Source organism: Piliocolobus tephrosceles, chromosome 1 (genome assembly GCF_002776525.5).
Source record: "Piliocolobus tephrosceles isolate RC106 chromosome 1, ASM277652v3, whole genome shotgun sequence".
Classification (NCBI taxonomy): Eukaryota; Metazoa; Chordata; class Mammalia; order Primates; family Cercopithecidae; genus Piliocolobus; species Piliocolobus tephrosceles.
This window is the reverse complement of record NC_045434.1, coordinates 59801333-59824834: the sequence shown is the minus strand read 5'-3', so window position 1 is coordinate 59824834 and position 23502 is coordinate 59801333. Positions and strand designations below refer to the sequence as shown.

Here is a 23502-nt window from a genome sequence, read left to right as displayed (position 1 = left end):
GGACCAAAAATTTGGGGCACTCCACAACTAGCCTAGTTTGAGCTGAAGTCATGGAACTGGGGCCACCCCAACTTTCTACCTACCCCCACCCATCGGGGATGCACTGCACCATCTCCCAAGCCCAGGCCTCCATGTCCATGAGATTGCTGGGGTCGCCCCACTGCATGTCCCAAAATGCTCACTCCTCACGGAACAGCTCAGGCAAAGCTCCAGGCCCGGCCCCACTCCCCAGGGCTCCAGTCCCAGCAGCGCTCCTCTAGGCCAAAGGAGAGCCATCTTCTGAAGCAGCTGCCGAGGCCCTCTCCCATCCAGCCTCACCCCACAGCTGGATTCAGAAGGGCTCTCGGAGGTCACAAAGGCCACCTCCTGCCCTGTGTGGGAGTTCCTTTCACAACATCCCTGGCAGCCCAGTCTTGACCTGATTATCCTTCAGGAACAAGGAGCTCACTATCAAATGAGGAAGGCTTCATCATTCTAAGGAAGCTTTTTCTTCCATTGAATGGAAAACCCATCTCTCTTTGAAATGACAGTTATCTATCTGAAGACAGTGGCCATGAAGGCACATCAAGTAGATATCTAACTTATGAGCATTCAACTCTAACAGCTGGGTGAAATAAGCAATAAAGGCCTCTAAAATCAAATCGACTATTTCATCTGACACTTTACTACAAAATCATATTGTGCATATGTACTCTTTGTAAAATTACTGTACAGTAGTATATACAGTATATATTTACATAATATAAAATACATATATACCATACTATACATTCATATTACTGTTCAGGGTTATAAACCCATATGCCACGCTTTATGAGAGACTGGGGAGTTTCCACTTCATCTACTGCCCACAGCATCTAATGCCCCCACAGGGATGTAACACCAGTGTCCTGGGTCCCCAAAGGTTTCGCTGCTCCAGGTTAAATATCTCCAGTGGCAAGGAGGCCCTGCTTCATGGAAACTCGGGATCAGAAGACAGACCTCTTCAATTCAATCCAACAATCACTTACTGAGTGATTTCCATGCATCCGATACTGTTACGAAAGCAAAAGACATGTAAGACAGAAAGTCCATAGGCTACTTGAGAGAACACAGATACACATGTAATCACTGGACAGCAGTACAGAGAATCACGTGACCAAACACTCAGTCTCTGGCACAGTCAGGGGGTCAGTGCTGAACACCACTTGGAGTTTGACCAACTGAATTAACTGGTGGCAGCTTCTCCTCCAGCTCTCTCAAAACGAAGCAGCCCTAGCCAAGGCCTCTCAATCACCAAGTGAAAGGCAGGTGGCTACTACATGTTAGAGCTGACTTCACCTCGGGGGATGGAGATACCTGAAGGAGGCCCTAAGGTTGCAGCACCCGAGCCTCTCTGAAAGCAGAGCAATGAGCTGGGCAGCAATCGTGCTTCTTATGCCAGCAGCCAGGCAACAAGCGGGGAGGCCTCAGGCTCAGCCCAGCCCTGGAGTCTCCTGCCATCCTCGCTTAGAGCTCCTTCCCCCACTGCTGTTTACCCCACCAACCCTGTCCCTGTGACATTCTCAGTTGCCTCAGGCCCCTCCCAGTACAGCAAATGCAGAGGGTCCCCTAGAAGCAGCCCCTTCCACAGTACATCAAGGACCATGGTCCCTCTGAATCCTCCACTCTGCTGGCCACCCGAAGTGCCACGCTCCTGTGAGCCAGCACCGTATGCCCTCCAGAGCTAATTATAGGTCAGTGAGCTAGCAGGCCAGAGGGGGACAGATGGTGACTTCATGTGGCTGCAATACACACTTGTCCCTCCCTCTGACCCCACTCCCTCCCCTCCATTTCTCTCAATTCCCTACATGGGACCCAGACTTTGAGGCAGTTTTCACTCCCTCAATCCTCCCTGCTCCTCACCACTCCTCCTCTCCAACACAAGCACAAGCACAAGCACACACACTCACGCGTGTGCACACACATGCACGTGCGCACACACATGCACACACACCCCTCCATACCACTCAACTGCCATGCCTTGTTTCTACAGCAACTCACCTATGGAGTCAACACAGTAGGGCCTAAAGCCCAGGGGAGAATGTCCTTGGCATTCGAAGGCCTCGGCTAACTGCCCATTTCTTAAAACCCCCTTAGCACCCAGCTCCTCGGCCCTGCTGAGCCTTCATCCCCACCTCATCACCACCACAGCCTGACTACTCATTCTCTTGCCTAGCTCTAGCTCTGCCATCCTCGGAGGCTCCATGAGGAACTACAAGCCATCCCTGACAACTCTTTCCAACTCTAAGATTCCAGCAATCAACTCAGAGACGAGACCCAGGAGCCTGGCTGCCTGCCATGCCCTGCCCCTCCAGCCCTCCTTACAGCCCAGCAGCCAGACCTCATGCACTGCACAGCTCTGACATCATGACATGCTCAGCAGCACAAACCCCAACCCCACTGGATGAGAATTCCCTTCCACGCCCTCCTCCCCCACACTCTTCCATCTTCCAGAGATGGCGTCTCCCACAACACAGAGTGTCTAGGACATTCTTGGCCCCCAATAACCATTTTGTCATTCATTATCTCCTTACTTTGAGCTACCATTTATCCCAGGAAGCCTCCTCAAACTTCAGGACAAAATCTGAGAAAATAACCAAGGAAAATCATTCAAGCTGCCCTTTTGCTTAGGCAGCTTCCCTGGGAATACCTGGCCAGTTAATAGTGGTAGGGGGTGTGTAGGCTGCAGTCTAGTTTAGACAGCTGCTTGAAAGTACCTGGACACAGTTCTTTCTTTATCTAATCCAACAGCAATGTAACAGAATGGGGGTGGGGGGTGAGGGAGGTGTTAACAGAATACCTACTATGTGTGCCTACTATGTGTACCTTTCAGCTGCTCTGTGGCTGTAAATTGCCTTCAGAAGACCTAGCACCGAGCACAGTATCCGGCAGAGAGTAGGTGTCCAATAAATGTTTGCTGGATGTTGAACAAAGTACTAGGTACCAGATCCAACAACTCTGGAAAGGACTATGGGAAATCCCCGGAACCTGGCTCCTGGAGAGGACCCTTAAGCGAACACCAGGAGGGGATCTCCCTGCTAAGCAAAGGCTCCTTAACCACTTGCTCTCCACACAGAACGGCCTCAACTCTCCCGCTCCTCTGATGGAAACTACCAGCACACTTCTCCTCAAAGGTGACATCAGCGCCTAGTGGCACCTTGTCCTGGATCCCTCCTCCTTCTCAAAGAAAACCACCTACACCATGTCTCCAAGTCCTCCAACCCGACCTCTCTCTTCCCACCCACCATCAAAACCTCAAAATCTGTGCTAGAAAACATCCCTACTGCGTGGACGTAAGCCAGCACCCCACTCCCACCCTCCCAGTTCAGGCACCTCTATTCCAGCCCTCTTTTCCTGTTGCACCCACCCCTGTCCCCACCCCCACCAGGCCTCGGGTTGGCTGCTCCTTCCACCCCACCGCCCTGGCACTGCGGAGATGGGGGCATCTCTGGCACAGACTGAGGCTGGCAGTTCGAGGAATGGAGAGCTAGCAACAGGAACAGGGGTGCTATGAGGAACGCAGGAAGGATTAAGACCTCCGCAAAGAGCGAAGACCTCAGCTCCTCAGAAGCGCGTCCCCAAAGGAGTGGGGTTAGCCTCGGAGCCGAGAGGCGCTTTTTCTGACTCTCCTGGAGGGGAAATGGGGGCGCAGTCTGCTCCGTTCCCACCGGGAGACTCGCCAACTCGGCCCCCTCCCCCGAAGCCGATGGAGCAGAGGGTGCACCCCACGCCCTCCCCGCAGATCGGGCATCGCCCCCATCCTCACCCCCAAGGGCAAAGGGCACCGCAAAGGCTGGCGAGGGGCGGCCGGGGGAGCCGTACCGACGCCTGCCGGAGACAGCACATGGGGAGTCAAAAAGGGCTGTTTCCCTAGGCACGATAGACGAGACCCCTCCCCAAACTGTCGAGGGGAGTTGGAGGTGGGGAAAAGACGCATCCTATCCCAGTCCAAGCTCTGGGCGCTCACCTGCCTGCAAATGCCGAAGGCCAGGCAGCTAGGCTCGGAGGCAGCAGGGAGCCGCCCCCGACCGGTGCAGACCCACACGTCCTAGAACCGAGCCGGCGCCGAGGTATCTGCAACCTCCGCCGCCCAAGCGCCAGGCCGCGAAGCCCCGCCCCCTTCCTCCGTGGACAACCCCCCTCGGGCTCCGCCCCCTAGGCGGGGCCGGGCTGCCGCGCCCGAGGCCACGCCCCCCGCCCCCAAGCGCCTCCGGTCCCGGCACGTGACGAGAGCGCCGCTTTGAGGCTGCGCGCCATCTTGGTTCAACCTCAGAGGTGGCGAAGTGCCAGGGTTTTACTCTGCGGGAGGAGGGTCTCAGATCACAGGAGTGCTGCCAACATTCTGCCCCTCCCTCTGAACTCGCCCCTGTTCCGAGTAACAGCCTGTTCCCTCAATTGGCCTTAGTCTCAGCCTTGTAATTGTTGTCAATAGTTTGCCACCTTTCACACTTGCTCTCTCCTTCCCATTACTTGCTTTTCCTTTGATCGCACTCATTTTTTAAGTGGGGAAACTTGATATCCAGATACTACATCTGTAGTATGCACTTCAGTGAATTGTGTCGCTTGCCTTCAGGCACCTGGCTGTTCTAACACTGTTACTACAAAATGGTTTGTCTATTACATATACATAGTATGAAAACAAGTCTCAAATGCCAGAATTACTGACTGACAAATTTTAGCTAAGCCTCTCCATTTTCCTGAATTGCTCCCTTACCCTGCCCCCTGTGGCTATTAATGCATCTTTTCCATCTGCTTTGTGAAGTTTCATCACAGTGTGCCTACTCAATTCTTTACCAATACCCAGTAAGCACCACTAAAAGTGTGAACAATTTTTATATACATGCAATGTGTTCACGTGTATGTATTTATAGATATATACACAGCATGTTCTATATCAGCAGCAAATGCCATAGCTGAGATCAATGACACATAAAACCGGCTCTCATTTAACTTCCACCCTATATATTCACCATTTGGCATAATTTCCTTGCGTCTCTTTGAAGACAGGGAAATCTGGGTAATTCTGATCTGAGGGGTGGTAAGTGAAGCTAAATTGGTGACTCTTGAACAACACGGCCTTCAACTGCATAGGGCCACTTACATGCAGATTTTCTTCCTTCCCTGCCACCCCTGAGACAGCAAGACTACCCCGCCTCTTCTTACTCGTCAGCCTGCTCACATGATGACCCACTTAATGAACAGTAAAGATATTTTCTCTTCTTTATGATTTTCTTAATAACATTTTTTCTCTAGCTTATTTTATCGTAATAAGGTATATACTACATATACAAAATACACATTAGTCAACTGTTTGTGTTATCAATAAGGCTTCCAGTCAACAGTAGGCTATTGAGTTTTGGGGCAGTCAAAAGTTACAGCAGATTTTCAACTGTGTGAGAGGGTCTGCATCCATAACTCTCACAGTGTTCAAGGGTCAATTTATGTTGCTTGACAGAGCAAAATCCCGGTATATATTTATATATATGTTATATATATGTAAGTTATATATATATATGTTAAGTTATAAAGCTGTTTTTAACCTGTAGTCCAGAAAGTTCCAATTCTTCTTCGAGTGGTCTTGGGTCCTCACCAAAAGGAAATCCCTGAGACACTTCACGTCCTGTCACTAACAAAGCATGCATCATGCTAGAAACAGCAACTCAGTCAATGCAGAGGAAGGCTGAAGCCAAGATACACTGATAACACATTTTACCAAGTGTTTGTCAATACTATGCTGAGAGAAGAGAGCTGAGGCAGTATCTAATACTGTATCTGTCACTGTACCATGGAATTTGACACAAAAAACTCAGAGCTGAGTCAGAATACAATTATTAAGCCAAATTTATTTCACCCCCATTTTAAAGGTACTCCTAAGCGGGGAACAATGCACCAAGACACTCCTGCTCCATGGCATCTTTAGTTCAGGCAACCAGGCAGGGACTGTGCTTCTCTCCTCCTGCCTCAAAGAGGCAACTTTTCATTGTAGAGATTTGCAAAGTGCTCATTCATTGTCCTTAGGGTTTTTGTCTGTTATCACTTAAATGCCCAAATTCTGTTTTTGACCGACCCAGGCTCACTCTTGTATTACCACCCTCAACGTGGGATAAGGTTAGCTGTTAGGAGCAAAATTAAGCAGATGCTTTCTAAGAATATTCCTGGGGAAGATGGTAAGGAAAAAAAAACCGCGAATTTAGCAGTTTGCCTCAAAGATTCTCCTCCACAAGATTTTCATTTTTAAAGAATATTGTATTAATGCCCACCTCCTGGCAATATCCAAGTAATATCCAGCTCACTGGTTAATTTTGGATGATGGAGGATGGGAGGAGAGACAAGCAGCAAGGTTTTCCTCTTAGCAAAACAGAAAAATGTTTGTGATCCTCTTCTCAGAGTACACCTGAACAACAGGAGTCATCTGAACAGGAGGACATAAGCATTTCTGCATGAAGACCAGGGTTCTGTAGGCACACCGGATGACAGCAGAAGCAGCACAGTACAGGGCAGAGCAAAGTCGCTAAGTGCTTATAGTTCAAGAGGCTGGTTTCAACATGCAATGCATTCTGTTAATGACATTTTAGCATAATAAATGCCTTTCTAACAGTTCAATGAAAGTCTCACTATCCTTCCTGAAATAGCTTTCTTGGTTTTACATTTCACTTAGAAATACATATTTAAAAGATCATTTCATCAATCTTCTATACTTTTTCGGCTGATTAGAATAAGGTATACCACAATCAACTTTCCACTTACCCTTTTACTTTTTTTAACTATGTACACTCTGCCTACTCCCTTTTACCACCATCTACCACAAGAAAAATGAGACTCATCTTTTAAAATTGTGGTATAACAAAAAGACCTGGGTCAGAATCCTGGCTCTGCCTTTACTGGTGTTATAGGTATAATCACTAATTCCGCTTTCTCAACCATAAAATGGGAATAATACCACCTACCTTGCAAGACTGTGAGAAGTAGAGATACTACGTAAAGTTCCTAGTATAGTACCAAGGGTATAAAGTCATCATCACCACTATTAACCTCATGCAAGAAATACCTAAAATCCAAAACTGGCAAAAGAAAATGTATGCAATAAATATCACAAATTATTTTTTAAAAAAGATACACAAGTCAATCTGGTAAGATTCTGAAAACCCTGTCACCTGCTTTATTTCTGGAGAAGGGTAAAGGGAGAAGGGAAAATATTCACTTGAATTTGAGGGGCAGCTAAACTGGAAGCAACAATTTCAGGCCTCTAAGGTTCCTCTGATCCATAAGGGAATGCTGAAACTTCCTTGTTTGGAGATTCAAAGAGTTTAATTTTTCCCTAGAGCAAGATCAACAATTTTCACTGGGATAAAAGAATAAAGAACAAACTCAATAGCACCAAATGGGGTTTTAACACAGAAAACAGGGCCACTCCTTTTAAATGCAAATTTTTACATTAAAATATGTTTATAAATCATAGTAGTTGTTCTTCCTCTTGATTCAACATTTCTCCCTCCCCTAACAGGAGCCCTAGAACCTGAAGAGCATGTACATTACTAACCAGATATACAATCCAGCCGCCCCGTCCAAACTGGAATCTGATTACTAATGGACTAGACTCGGGGCTGCCCCAAGGGATAGGCAGCAGTAACTATGCTCTCAGGGAGAATGGGTACTGAGGGTGCCACCAGTCAAAGAGCCGAACGCTGTGCACTGGGTCCAGGATGACTTGCACACCCTGCTCACTGCGCAGTTTCCGACCACCATGGACAGGGGAATCTTGGAACACCAGTCTCACTCGATGATGCCGCATGTCCGTGCTCACATTGATAGTAAACTGAAATGGAAAAGCAGATTCAGTATCCAACTTACACAACCTTGGTTTCCAACAGCTCACTCCGAAATGAAATAGTCCAGACTAATTTACACTGGCTAGGCCACAAGATTAATCTCTAAATTATAACACGAACACTTTTTTTTTTGAGAAAGGACATCGTTCTGTTGCCCAGGCTGTAGTGCAGTGATGTGATCTTGGCTCGCTGCAACCTCCATCTCCCGGGATCAAACAATTCTCATGCCTCAGCCTCCCGAGTAGCTAGGAATATAGGTGTACACCACCATGACCAGCTAATTTTTGTATCTTTAGTAGAGACAGTGTTTTGCCATGTTGGCCAGGCTGGTCTCAAACTCCTGAACTCAGGTGATCTGCCCACCTCGGCCTCCCAAAGTGCTGGGATTACAGGTGTGAGCCACCACGCCCAGCCAACCTTTAAAGATATAAAAAATTAAGGACAATTTCATAAGGCCTTCTCAGCTTCACATGTTTAAACTATGCTAAAGAAAGCCTCACTAATGAGCACTTTGGAAGGCCAAGACAGGAAGATCGTCTGAGGTCAGGAGTTTGAGACCAGCCTGACCAAACCCCATTTCTACTAAAAATACAAAAATTAGCTGGGTGTGGTGGCGGGCACCTGTAATCCCAGCTACTTCGGAGGCGGAGGCAGGAGAATCCCTTGAAACCAAGAGACAGAGGTTGCAGTGAGCCGAGACTGCGCACCATGGCACTCCAGCCTGGACTACAAAGCGAGACTCCGTCTCAAAAAAAAAAAAAAAAAAAAAAAAACTGCATATATGACAGAATCTCAATAATACAAAATTATTTAATAGAGAGTACGTACATATTAACAGACACATTAAGAGAACAGTTCCCAAAAGATAAATTGCAGTTATAGGATAGTGGAAATCTAAGTCACCTTTACTTTGTCAGTATATCTATGTATTATTTAAAGTCATTTACCATTAAAAAAAAAAGTTACTTTCATTGTGGAGGGGTTACCTCATGTATTTCTGAATGTAAGCCTAAGATACAGAGAAGACAAATTACATGAACTCTCCAGTTGCCAAGCCAATGAAAAAATTTTAAAACCTGGAAAAATATGCCAGAGGCACATACATTGTCTACTAATTACTGGCCAAGCCTTGAACAATAATAATATCACACAAAGGACAGAGCTGAGCTGGTCACTCTATATTTTAATATCTCATTTGTAACCCCTTATGCATGCCTCAAGATCCTGACATACAGTGCTCATGTATATATCTCATCATTCTTCCTAATAGGATAATGTTTCTCAATCATTAATGACCACTACACATGAAAATGCAAAAACATTCCCTTTCCTACAAAGAAGAAAAGAAGGTAAAATATTCTCAGATATAATTAATATCTCCACAAATCTGTCTGCTGCTAATATACAGGACTGATTTCAAACTTTTTTTTTTTAAGATACCTTCCTTCATGGTCAAACTTACAAATATCCTTCAAACCTCAGATACAGCAAAAGTCTATAAAAAAGCTCAAGGCAGTGGCTCACACCTATAATTTCCGCATTTGGGAGGCCGACGTGGAAGAACTGCTTGAGACTAGGAGTCTGAGACCAGCCTCAGCAACGCTGTGAGACACCCATTGCAACAAAAAATAAAAATTAGCCAGGGTTGTGGTGCGCACGTGTAGTCCTAACTACTTGGGAGGCTGAAGCAAGAGGATAGCTTAAGCCCAGGAGTTTTGAGGTTGCAGTGAACGATGATTCTATCACTGCACTTCAGCCTGAGTGACAGAGTGAGACCATGTCTCTTTAAAAAAAAAAGCTGTGGTTCACCTCCTTTCAGAATGGAAAAAAAAGAGCTGAGAATGACATCCTGAGTCCCTACTTACCAGAGTAAATATCATTCCCATGACAATCGGAATAAAGATGAAATTGAGGGTGGTGACCTGCAGTAGGCAGCAGTCCTGGTCTGGATTGGTATGAACATCTTCATACTGAACGGGAGGCTGCAATCCTCCTGTACACTTGCTCTTTAACCTAGGGGACTGAAGAGAACTAAGAATTAATCCAATGTCTTAGAAGAAATGTATATGGCTCTAAGAGTCTACCAAAGAAAATCCTATGGCTTAACTAAAGCTAGTGAGATACATTTTTCCGTTATCTCCTCTCTCTCTATATATGTTTCTATACAGAGATCAAAGAAAATTTACCCTTTGAAAGAAGGGGAAATACATTTGGATGAGAGGGTTTATACTTCATTTAGATGGTATCCCTTGCCATCTGACAAGAAATGGAAACTTAGCCTCTACCAGAGGTTCTACAATGTTTGAAAGATTGCAAATTCCTTGTAACTTGTCAGACTCCAAAGAACATCTGCTGGACAAAAGGGAAGGAAGCAGAAGTGGCCACCTAATTCCAGACCCCATAAAACAAAGGAATCACAAGTCTCGGAACTAAAGGAAATCTCAGCATTCACTTTCCTGCGGTAATCCTACTGTCTGCTTCTAGTCACATTTCACCACTGCTAAGACTGCCTCTCAATTCCTTCTCAGAAAGGTCTATGGTGGACTTCCTACCAATGTCTAATGGATACCACAGACTATGTAGATCTTATCAAATGCAAAATATCAGAACTAAAATTCTTCCCCAGAACCATGTTTTTGAAATAAATCAATAGGAATATAAGGTTTACTTTAACTACAAACTTATCTGTAATCCACTTGCCATCACGTGAGGAATAACTAATAGTATTTGTGTCTCATCAGTGAAACACTAAGGAGAGGAGACAAGTGAAGACACCTCCCTTCCCACCTCACCCCTGCACCCCCCACCCCACCCCGCTCCATGTGTTTTCACCTGTCTCCTCTACTTAGTAATGGGTTTATGGGTTTCTATAAACCGATTGCCATATCTGTTCATAATTCCACATAAGAATATAGGGTGATCATAATTACACCTAATAATACAGCTGTCCTTTAAGTAATACTGTCACACTGTTCAAGGCTTGGCCAGTAATCAGATTAGTAAACAATGTGTGTGCCTCTGGCATAATTTTTCCAGGTTTTAAAAAATTTTCATTGGCTTGGCAACTGGAGAGTTCATGTAGTTTGTCTTCTCTGTCTCTTAGGCTTACATTCAGAAATACATGAGGCTTCCCCTTCCATAATGAAAGCTTTTTTTAATGGTAAATAAGTTTAAGTAATACATAAATATATTGATAAAGTAAAGGTGACTTAAGACGTCTGGTATCCTGTAATGGCAATTAATCTTTTGGGAACTATTCCCTTAATATGTTCTCTCAACATTTATACTTCACTCGTAAATAATTCAGCATACACTTACATATAACCACATTATCATTATCACCCATAAGAAAATTAACAATTATTTCATATTATCCATAGCACATTCTGATTTCCTAAATTGCCCCAAAATGTCTTTTATAGCTTTGTTCCCTTATCCAGGATCCACTCAAGATTTACTCTTTGCAGTAGGTTGTTATCCTTGTCTTTCAATACAACATAGTTCCTCTTTTGTTTTCATGGCATTTCGGGTTGAGTATCCTTTATCCGAAATGCTTGGGGCCAGAAGTGTTCCCGATTTTTTCAGATTTTGGAATATTTGCATTATACCAGTTGAGCATCTGAAATCCACAAACCCAAAATCCAAAATGCTCCAAAAGGCATTTTCTTTGAGCATCATGTTGGCACTCAGAAAGTTTCAGATTATGAGGCATTTCAGATTTTTTATTTTTAGGCTATACACTGTTTGATTTTAGTAAGGCAATTTCATGTCCAGTGTTATGATTTGAACGTTTGTGTCTCCTCCAAAATTCACGTGGATACCTAATCTCCAACACAATAGTATTAAGAGGTAGGGCCTTTAGGAGGTGACCTACTGGGGAGGCCCTCCCTCATGAATGGGATTAAAGCCTTTATAAGAAAGTCTTCACACTAAGTTCAGCCCCTTTTGGCATTCCACTTTCCACCGTGTGAGGACAAAGTGTTCCTCCCCTCTGAAGGATGCAATCAGACACTATCTTGGAAGCAAAGGGACCAGGCCCTCACCAAACACCAAACCTGCAAAGAACTTGGACTTCCCAGTCGTCAGAATTGTGAAGAAATAAAGTTCTGTTCTTTTTAAGTTACCCAGAGTCTGTGGTACTGTTATAGCAGCACAAACAGACTAAGAAAGTTATCTAGGGAAATCTCTTAGAACAAGATGTTATCTGAAAAACAAAGAGAAGACCACATACCTGTTTTTTGAACTTGAAGTTGAATTCCCACATTGGTTCCTGTCTGTTCCCAACAATCTTTCTGCACCAGAAAAGTAAGCACTATAAGAAAGTAAAAATAAAATAAACCAAGAAAAAGAAAAAGAAAAAAATCAAAATATACTACAATCAAAATAATCAACAAAAACCTTTCTGTTTGACAGCTCTAAAGCCAGCCACGGTCCCAATGCTGAGATTTTACTTTGGCACAGATAGACTCCCAAGTTGACACTGGTTCAACATAAAAACAGACAATCCCAGGGCTGTTCAATAAGGAAAGGAGGGACCAATATAAGTCAACCTCAGAGGTTACTGACAGCAACCCCTATTGTTCTTATCTTCAAAGACAGAAACGTGGTATCTAGAGACTGGGGCATCCTCTCTGATTCAGCAGGCTAATCCTCTACATTAAAATGTAAGGAGAGCCAGCAGCCACCAGGCAAGATGATACAAGGCCATAAGGTAGGCAGAGAGGCTGGCCCTATAATAGAAGCAAACTGCTCAGGACCCTCTGGGAGCAGACAGCCAGTAAGGAAACTACAGAGCTAGGCTGAATTCTGTCTAGAATAAGCCCCTCAGTGAAAGTCAGGCTACAGCTAGGGTTAAGCACAAGAAGTGAAGTACCTCCCAAGGGATAAGGGGTGGGTCGTCCGCCGTGCCAGCTGTCCTGCCCTTCAGACATGCCCTGTATGTCCTGCTGTTCCATCAAAATTAATGGGCTTGGCTTTAAGGGGAAAACACTTCTGCTGCCATCACAACGGCTCCAGTGTCCCACACAAGCTATGCTACTGAAAAGAGAGAGAGGGGGAATCAAATACGAAAAGCTGGAGTCCAAGAACATGGGACAACTTCCTTTAGGCATGCTGGCAACTCCCTGAATGCCACGCAATCATGGTATACAAGTGGCAAGGCCAAGCATGGGACACCTGTCACTGCAGGCCCCGCACCCTCTTCAGAAGATCTCTAACAAGGCACAAAAGCAGCAGCCAGATGGCCTGGGCTTACTATCTGGATTAAGACCTTAGTTTTCATTGTACTTTGGCTTTTTACAGTCCACTTTAAAAAAATTAATAGACAATGATAAGAATATGAAGATAGGGGTATTTTAGAATTTAGGCAGTAGCACTTGCATTGTGCACTGGAGCCGCTAAGATGTGTCAAGCATGAGGAGTTTGCCCAATGCTGCTCTGCTCCCAGCAATTGATTCACTCCTGGCATGGCTAACTTTCGGATGATCCCCACACTCACCACAGTTAATCTGATACTATCAAATGTTTTGGGGAAAAGGGACACTGTAAATGTGAGAAGATACAGTGTCCACTCATATTACAAGCAGAAGCAGCTGCTGGGTGAAATCCTACTCTCCTGGCATTCTACTCCTTCTCTAAATCCACCAGTTAGCATGATATTAAATTGAGCTCAGCCAATGGCCCTGACCACCTCAGTTTACAAGGCTGGGGGAAACCTCCATAATCTTGAAATCAATAGTACCCTTTTAATTAATACGTATCAGGTAAAATGTGATCACCCTAGAGCTAAACTAGGGGAGAAGAATCATTATATGTCTAATACCATAAAAACAAACTATAAGAGAATGGGAAATGCTATGGAACATCAGATTTGAGGTAGGAACAGAGTAAACTTGTTTGGCAAAGGTGATTTAGTAATTTTATCAGGGAGGAGAAAAAGAGAGAATGGACCAAAGGCTAGTAGACATATTTACAAATCAGAAGAATGACAGAGACTTGAATATAAATGTATGAATATAAACTATCAGGGAAATCCCCAGATAAAAAGAGCCTAGAACACAGAAAGAACTTGAGAGAACTAAGGTTTATGAATCAGGGTACCTTATAGTCTATGAGATGACCTACCAGAGCCTGGCAATAGCCTGGCACAGGGCACTTCCAAATGCTACAGAAGTCAAGTCTACACCAGAATCCTTTAAGGAGGTCAACAATAAAGGGGAATCCCTAATGTCAAGGTTGCATTAGAAAGAGAAAAATAGTGAGATGTTCACGTCATACCTCTGTCCCGTGATTTAAAGCCCCTCTTAAAAATTACAGCATACATCTACCATTTCAGTTATGCTCTTCCTAGCCCAAACCATCAAAACCATTATATCTAAAGGGGTCCAATGTACAATGTATGAAAATAAATTAAAATAAAAAGAATAAGGAATACACTAAAAGCACCGGAAAGCTTTAAGGTAAGTATAAGATAAGCCAGCCAGCACAGCAGAAAGGTCTTGGAGAAGTGAAATCTCTGAGCCCTGAAAGTTTACATTAGTCCCTTAGAAGCCTGGGACCTACACCCCTCCCCACCAAGGAAGTTGGAGACAAGCCATGGTAACAGGCCTACCATACAAGAGTCCATTAGTCAAACCCCAACACAAATTCTCACTTACTTTGGAATTCTTTAATGTGCTGGGGGTGCTTTCTGGAATGGCTGGATTCTTGGAGATTCGAGCAGCAAATGGCTCATACATATGGTACAGAGATCGGATCACACAAGCCCGGAGACAGCGCAGCTTCTCCATTGACTCTGGTCGCAGACGCAAAGGCAGGGAAGCATCCAGCGTGTAGTGCCTGAAACATGACACATTACTCCTACCAATATGTGACCTGTCTCTCCTGCTCTAGGTCAGTCTCCTAAGACTCCTGGTCTCTGTATGAACTTTAGTGCAGTATTCCACTGGCCAGTAGGTAGCTTGTCCCCAGTGCTACTTGACCTCTTGGCAACTTTTATGTCTTTGCCTTGTAATCCTGCAGTTCACCATCCATTTTTAAAGTTGAAATCCTCACTTTTTTCCTGAACACAAGAGCAAACTCTGTCAGTATATTATGCTTTAACTGCTCAAAAAGAACCTGTCCTAGAGGAACCTATACTGGAGAAGAGCCACTAGGTTCTCCTGTCAGGTCTACAATGAGTTCTCTACTCCTTGCTACTTCAACATTCCTTCCCACCACAGCCTGACAGTTTACAATTGTCACTACACTTCCACACTTAGCATCAAAAACGAGCCCTTTTACTAGTCACATAATTTACCTACTCCTCACCACTACAACTATACATAAGGCTGCATAAGTACAAAAACTGTGTAATACTTAAAGACGACTAGCAAATCAAAGCAACACCTAATCCAGCTGGAAAGATGAGCAGATAAGCATCTGTAGCTTTGAACATTCTAGCTAAAATAAGCCTCTGAAGAAAAGTCAAAGACAGTTCTCTCTGGGACTTGAAGCAAGACGTTTTGCTGAAACTGGATGGAGTGGGGAAGGAGGCAACCACATGGAAGACAATTACCTGGATAATTAATAATATCAAATTTAAATTAGAGAGGAGCTCAAGGAGTCCAAAGCTGGGTCATGCCCAGACAACATGGAGTAGAGAAAGTGAAAAGAGGTCACCATCCAGTGAGTAGCTCCAAATCACAAACAGTAATGAAATCAGCTACACAGATAAAAGAGTGAGGTCTCTGTGGTCGCACCTTCGGTACAACCTGGTCCAAAAGGCAGCAGTGCAAGTGACAGTCCAGGCATTCTTACAAATCAGGGAAAAATTCACAATGTCCTCAGGACGGATATAGGAGGCCAGCAACAGCCAAATATCCATGGGATACTCTTCTCCTCCAGCCCCGTCCAGTTCTTCTGAAACAGAAAAAAGAATAATCTCTGATCTTCTACACACATATCTAAAGATACTAGATCATTTCATTTCTCCCAAGGATTGAACAGTTAAGAAAATGGTTTTAAATAGGTCCACGGAAACCCTTCAAACTTATCATTTCCTGCTCATCCTAGCTGCTGGAAACTTTTACCTCCTGTTGCCCAAGTAAACAGGTTTTGTTCTTAAGGCCTTTACTTAACAACTATTGGCAATACCATTTTGAAGTTTCACTTTTTTTTTTAAGACAGAGTCTCACTCTGTTGCCCAGGCTGGAATGCAGTGGTGCAATCCCAGCTCAGTACAACCTCTGCCTCCCAGGATCAAGCGATTCTCATGCCTCAGCCACCAGAGTAGCTAGGACTACAGGCACGCTCCACCGCACCCAGCTAATTTTTTAGTAGAGATGGGGCTTCACCATGTTGACCAGGCTGGTCTCGAACTCCTGGCCTCAAGTGATCCACCCGCCAAGGCCTCCCAAAGCGCTGGGATTACTGGCGTGAGTCACTGCACCTGGCCATCATTTTGAAGTTTCAAAAGTGCCTTTGCACACATTGTATTACTCAACTCTAATAATTCTTCAATGGAATAAGAAAAATATTATTGCACCCGTTTTACTAGTAAGAAAAAAAAAAAAAAAAACTTGTCACTCAGTCAAGGGAAATAGAACCAAGATTTTCTGACTCCGAATTCCAGCTTTATGCTATTAAGCCCTGCTCTTGGTTTCTCTTTAAGTCTCCACCCACTAAACATTTTCAGTCGGGAAAAAAACAAAATTGACCTTAGGATGGTAAAGGGAGGCTGGGCGCAGTGGCTCATGCCTATAATCCCAGCACTTTGGGAGGCCAAGGCAGGCGGATCACGAGGTCAAGAGATTGAGACCATCCTGGCCAACATGGTGAAACTCTTGTCTCTACTAAAAACACAAAAATCAGCTGGGCATGGTGGCACATGCCTGTAATCCCAGCTACTTGGGAGGCTGAGGCAGGAGAATCGCTTGAACCGGTAGGTGGAGGTTGCAGTGAGCTGAGATGGCACTACTGCACTCCAGCCTGGGCAACAGAGTGAGATTCTATCTCAAAAAAAAAAAAAAAAAAAAAAGAATGGTATAAGGAAATCTCAAAGTACAAATTAAAAAACCAGATAAGTTACAGTGCATTCTCATTACACATAACTACCTTTTGTAAACATGTTTTATTCTTCTAGTTTCTCCTTGTTTCAGTGCAAGTTTGACCTATGATCCTTGCCAGAGACACCTAGTCACTCTTTAACAACATATCCATGCTGGGTGCAATGGCTCACACCTGTAATCCCAGTACTTTGGAAGGCCAAGGCAGGTGGATCACGAGGTCAGGAGTTCAAGATCAGCCTGGCCAAGATGGCGAAACCCCGTCCCTACTAAAAATACAAAAAAATTAGCTGGGCGTGGTGGTGGGCGCCTGTAATCCCAGCTACTCGGGAGGCTTAGGCAGAAAACTGCTTAAACCCGGGAGGCGGAGGATACAGTGAGCCAAGATCATGCCACTGCACTCCAGTCTGGGTGACAGAGTGAAACTCCATCTCAAGGAAAGAAAAAAAAAAGTATCCCTATCTCTTCCTTCTTCACTCATTAGTGTTAATTCTCCTGACCTTGATGTCTACTATACTTCTCAGGTTCAATTAATACACATGCTTTGTAAAGATACCTGAATCTGAGCTAATCCTAACCCTAACCCTTATTTCAAACCTAGTCATAGAACTATCCTAAAATTATCAGCTTTCTTCCTTCCTGGGGAAAAAGCCCTTACACCATCTCCCCAAAGTTGCCCCTGCTTTTCTAGCTAACTGCTTCCCACAACTCTATGATTAGATCAAGTTCCTTGGCTAGGTTCTTCACAACAGAGACCCAATATGTCTAAAACATCATATTTTCTAATTCTTATCCCTCTTATAATCTCCAGTAATCATGCAAGACTCAGTCTACCATGTCCAGGCCCCACTTTCTCCCATATTACCTCTTCTCTCTTTGAAAGAGAAGGCAAACAACAGTTAAAATTTCCTCTACTGTGGCTGACTGCAGTGGCTCATGCCTGTAATCCCAACACTTTGGGAGGCCAAGGTGGGAGGATGGCTTGAGCCCCGGAGTTCAAGATCGGCTTGGGCAACACAGTCTCTACAAAAAAACTTAAAAATTAGCCAGCCATGGTGGTACATGCCTGTAGTCTCAGCTACTCAGGAGGCTGAGGTGCAAGGATCAATCGAGCCTAGGATGTCGAGGCTGCAGTGAGCCATGACTGCACCACTGCAATCCAGCCTGGGCAACAGAGTGAGTCCCTGTCTCAAAACTCCAAAACAAAAACCAAAAAAACAAACAAAAATTTCCTCTACTGAGACCCATAAGGACTTTTACAAAGCAGAGTGCTATCAAAAATTTTGTCTTTAGAGACAAAATTTAGTAAACAATGAAGAACTGTCAGTGTTTTATACATAATTATTAAGAGCTTTCAAAACAAAGTAAATAGAATTAGTAAATGAAAGCTTCATGGAGGTAAGTCATGAAGGACATGAAGAATTTTGATAGGCATAGGTTAAGAGGAAAAGCATTTTAAGTGAATAAGTGCTAACATGAAACCAAAGGACTCAGAAAAGCAAAACATGTGAGAACAGTAAACAGAAAAGTCTAACAAGATTTTAATGACATTGAGAAATTACTGTTAAGTCTTTTAGATGTGATAATGGGTAAAAAAGATAACTACTAAGATATTTACAGAGATGATGATGGTATATCTGGAAATTGTTTCAAAATAACCCAGCGTGTGTGTGTGTGTGTGTGTGTGTGTGTGTGTGTGTGTGTGTGTTGGGGTGGCGGAGTAATGGCTGAAGTAAAAATGGCCGTGAGTTGATAGCATATAAAAACGAAAAGGTAATTTAGAAAAGAAAGAGAAAAAAACCTTTTTAATAGCCATGAGTTGATCACTGTTGAAGTTGGGTAATAGTTATATGGAGTTATAATCAGACTATTCTCTCTTCTTCTACATGTGTCATTAAAAAAAAGGCTTTTTAAAAAAAGAAGAAAAATACATTGCACCTGCTAAAATAATAAAATAAAAAGAAATTTAAAAAGAAAAAAAAAAAAGACCAGTCTGATGGAATGGAGAAACCTAATGGAGGTAAAGTAGAATAAGGAAGTAAAATACGAATTATGGTTAAGAGCCTGTAAGCCACAAATCATATATCTGATAAGTGACTGGTAATCTGAATAGATAAAGAAGTCTTACAATTCAGTAATAAAAAGATAGCTGGGTGTGGTGGCTCACACCTGTAAACCCAACACTTTGGGAGGCCGAGGCAGGTGGATCACCTGAAGTCTGAAGTTCGAGATCGAGACCAGCCTGACCAATATGGAGAAATCCCATCTCTATTAAAAATACAAAAAATTAGCTGGGCATGGTGGTGCATGCCTGTAATCCCAGCTACTCGGGAGGCTGAGGCAGGGGAATCGCTTGAACCTGGGCAGTAGAGGTTGCGGTGAGCCGAGATCAAGCCATTGCACTCCAGCCTAGTCAACAAGAGCGAAACTCCATCTCAAAAAATAATAATAATAATAAGATAATCCAATTTTAAAATGGGCAAATATCATTAGCCATAGGGAAATGCAAATCAAAACCACAAGGAGACAAGTATAATCCACATCCACTATAATTTAAAAAGTCAGACAACAATAAGTGTTGGTAAGGATGTAGAGAAACTGGAACTCTTATACACTGCTGGTGGAAATACAGAACGATGCACACACTTTGGAAAATGTTTGGCAATTCCTCAAAAAGTTAAACACAGAGTTTCTGTAAAATCCAGCAATTTCACTCCTATCTAACCATAAATGAAAAAACCTATGTCCACAGAAAAATTTGTCCATGAATGTTCGTAGCAGCATTATTCATAGCAGGCTAACAAAAAGGAATAAAAAAGACTGAGATACTGATACATGCATAGTATGGATGAACCTTGAGAACATTATGCTAAATGAAAGAAGCTACATGCAAAAGACTATATATTATATGATTCCATTTACACGAAATGTCAGAATAGGTAAATCTGTAAAGACAGAAAGTAGATTAGTGGTTTCCAAGGACTGGAGGAGTGTTTGGAATGAGAAGGGATGCTAATAAGTATGGGGTTTCTTTTTAGAGTAATGGAAATGTTCTAAACTTAGACCATGTTGATGGTTGCACAACTCTGTGAATATGCTAAAACCACTGAATTGTACACTTTAAAGGAATAAATTTTATCTCAATTTTTTTTAAGTCTAAGCCATTCTGTGGAACAAGTCCAAAACAAGATAAATCCCTAATAGAATGGTGATAAGTAGCGATTTTAAGTTAAAAATTAAGGACAAAGAAGTATGAAGAAAGTCAATACTGGCTGAGCATCCCTCATCAGAAACGCTCAGGACCAGAAGTGTTTCCGATTTTGGTTTTTTCCACATTTTGGAATATCCTGACTGTACTTATTGGTTGAGCAGCCCTAATCAAAAATCAGAAATCCAAAGTGCTCCAATAAGCATTTCCTTTCAGCATCATGTCAGTGCTCCAAAAATTTTAAATTTTGGAGCTTTTCAGATTTGCTCAACCTGTATTAATTTTTGGATCCTGAAAAAGAAGAATATGACTAACAATAGCTGGAATAATTCCAAGGCAATCATACCATTAATTTCATTAACTTATTACTTCAATATACTTTAACAAATAAAAATATCTATTATCTGATTCTCAGGTACAGGTGAAAGTACTGGTAAATCTGAGACCAAAAATACATACATCATTTATTACTATGATGATTTTTTTTTTTTTGAGACAGAGTCTCACTCTGTCACCAGGCTGGAGTGTAGTGGCACAATGTGATGGCTCACTCTAACCTCCGCCTCCCAGGATCAAGCAATTCTCCTGCCTCAGCCTCCCGAGTAGTTGGGACTACAGGTGCACACCACCACGCCCAGCTACTGTTTGTATTTTTAGTAGAGACAGGGTTTCACCATATTGGCCAAGCTGGTCTCAAACTCCTGACCTTGTGATCTGCCCACCTCGGCCTCCCAAAGGGCTGGGATTACAGGTGTGAACCACTGTGACCAGCCTCATCATTTCACCTAAATGCAGCTGATCATCAGAACCACTTTAGCTTTAATAATTCTGGGCTAAGCATGCTAGCTTATGCCTATAATCCCAGCACTTTGGGAGGCCGAGGTGGGTGGACTGCTTGAGCCCAGGAGCTCAAAACCAACCTAAGCAACATAGTGAGACCCCTGTCTCAACAAAAAATAGAAAAAATTAGCAGCCATGATAACATAGCACCTGTAGTCCCAGCTACTCAAAAGATGGGTGAATCACTTAAGCCCGGGAAGTCAAGGCTGCAGTGTGCCATGATCTTGCCACTACACTCCAGCCTGGGCAAGAGAGCAAAACCCTGTCTCAAAAAAAAAATTCTGAGTTCCACCCCAAGAGATTCTGACTCATTAAGTCTGGAGGAAAACCCAGAATCTAAACGATGGTTTGGCACATTATATACCATCAGTTTACTATTCTTTGCTTCATTTGTGTACATTTCATTGCCATTAGGATATTTAAAAAATCACCTACTTTTCTATTTCCCACAGTAGTTATTAGACATGAAGCAGACATTACTAATCGTAGAGCACTTAAAAGCCCATGGTAATGTCTATGTTTGTGTGTAACAAAACTTGTAACATAAAATCCACATATTTGGGAAAACATTTTTTGGTTACATCTCTGCTTCCTTACAGTAACATTCAGAAATCCAGAAATGCAAAGGCCTTTTATTTTCACATTGCCATGTGGGTTTTTAACCTGATGATAACATGTTCTCAATGAAGGGCTACTATAGTCCACTTCACAGTTCCAGAACTCTACTAACACATACTAATCTCTTTCCCTCTCGAATTCAGACAAAAGAAAAAAGAAAGCCCAAGTGTATTAAATCCTGTCCCACTACCAAGGTTCTTGTGGAGAGCCAAGTTTTCTTCAAACTCTCCTGGTATCACCTCTTATACCTCCTCCTGTGCTACTGGGAAAGGAACATCTTCAATTTGTCACCACAGGCAGGTCTAATAAACCAAAAGAGAGCAAGCTCCATACCTTTGTGCCTCTTGCTTTTCTTTTTTCTGGAGACAGTTCTCTCATGGATGCTTTCCTCCTGGGCATCCATCTCATCACTGCTGTCCATGATGTCACAGGGCTCACCAGCCCCAGAAAGAGCTTCCTCTGCAGGAACCTGAGAGGCTTCCAAGCCACAAAGAGATTTTACTAGAAGAAAATAAGAGAAGAATGAGATGGCACACAGCTCCACCCAGAAATACAAACAACTTAGCCAAGGTATCAGCATCCATTCAGGAAAGGGGGGATAAAAACATCGTGAGAGAGAAAGGTGAGAATCTATCACCAAAAAAAATAAAGATTTTAGTATTTTAAATACAAAAAAGAAAGGAAAGCAATGGGCAAACTGACTCCAAAGTTGCAGAAACTCCTTTTTTCAGCCCTAAAGAAAAAAGGTGTGCACAATTTTTCCACTCTAAACCCTGCAGGATACAAGATGATTTGTATTCTCGTAAGTTCTACAGACAAATGTTTGAGATAAATTGAATCCAATTTAGCCCTAGTCCTGAGCTGGAGGCAGTAGGTGTCATAAAATACAAGTCTCAGACCCATGAGTAAACAGACTGAAAGCAAGAGAAACACCGAAAAGGAAAAGAACACTCCAAGGTTATTAAACAAGGAAGCAAACTGCAGAGTAAAACATATGTGAACTACAGCAAAGAGATTACCCAAGAAGAATGCAGTGGAAACTAGAGTATGCAAACATGTTTTTAAATGCAAAGAAAGAAAGAAAATACTTCTGCTGCAGAAACTGCTACTCTTGACTAATCCTCCTCCGCCCCCAATATATAAGTTAACATTGACAAGAGCAAACACGGTGACAGGAAGACGACTAAAGGATTGCAAGAAAAACAGAAAATAAAATGCCTAGTTCTGTCTTCGCGGCATGAGTCTTTAAAGGCTCGCGCAAAGCTTACCTTCCTGCTGAACAGCGTTGGCTACGGCTTTCTTGACTCGTCCAGACCTCACGACCGCCGGATCCGAGTTGGCGTAATCCGCCACGGTCACTGCAACACAGCACCAACCCTCAAGGAAGAGGCCTTCTCTCGTCAGCGTCTTCCCCGCCAAAGACCTCCTCCTCGCTGCAGGCCCCCGGACCGAGCCGCCCTCCAGCTGCGGACAGGAGCGCTCACCTCGGCACGGTCCAGCCCCCACCCAGCTGCCAGCCCCAAAATGTTTCAGCGACCCTGCCCCCCTCACCCACCTCGGCCGGAGCAGGCGTCGTGGGCCCGGAACTTGAGTCGCTTTCCTCTCTTGGGCATGGCGACCGTATCGGGGCGAGGCCTGCCTAGCGGGCCGGGCCCCCGGGCCATGTCTCCGGCCGGAGAGCCGGCCACGGGAGCCGCAGGCCAGCTCCGCCCGGCTCCGCGGCCATCCCACACCGGAGACCGCTAACTCTCGCGAGAATATAGGTCCGGGGTCCCAGTCGCTTTGGCGGACGACGCCGCTCTACGCGAACCAATCATCGCCGGGTGCAATGGTACGTCATCATCCGGCACCCGCGAATCAAGCTGGGTCCGGGTTCCAAGTGGAGTGAGAGCTGTTGTGCTGGGTGGTGTCGGGTATTGCCGTACCTTGTGTGAGACGAACG

At 43.9% G+C, this 23502-nt stretch overlaps 2 protein-coding genes across 3 annotated transcripts in view; both read right to left on the bottom strand.

The window, feature by feature from the left end:
• The window catches only part of PPFIA4 (PTPRF interacting protein alpha 4), a 52453-nt gene extending 48336 nt beyond the window's left edge, over positions 1-4117 (bottom strand). The window contains exon 1 of the mRNA XM_026456678.1: positions 3989-4117. The gene's annotated coding sequence lies outside the window, so the exon portion shown is untranslated. The remainder of the gene's footprint in view (positions 1-3988) is intronic.
• A 1727-nt stretch (positions 4118-5844) lies between these two features.
• Positions 5845-23337, bottom strand: TMEM183A (transmembrane protein 183A). 2 transcript variants are annotated; one of them, XM_023186831.2, is made up of 8 exons: positions 23116-23337; positions 22829-22918; positions 21894-22061; positions 15590-15749; positions 14507-14687; positions 12082-12162; positions 9716-9871; positions 5845-7837 (listed from the first exon to the last, which is right to left on the bottom strand). In XM_023186831.2, exons 1-8 carry the CDS (start codon positions 23222-23224, stop codon positions 7652-7654), a joined length of 1131 nt encoding a protein of 376 aa, XP_023042599.1. In that variant the 5' UTR covers positions 23225-23337; the 3' UTR covers positions 5845-7651. The 2 variants fall into 2 exon arrangements, with proteins under 2 accessions (XP_023042599.1, XP_023042600.1); XM_023186832.2 differs by having other exon boundaries at positions 15590-15746.
• Positions 23338-23502: the final 165 nt, after the last annotated feature.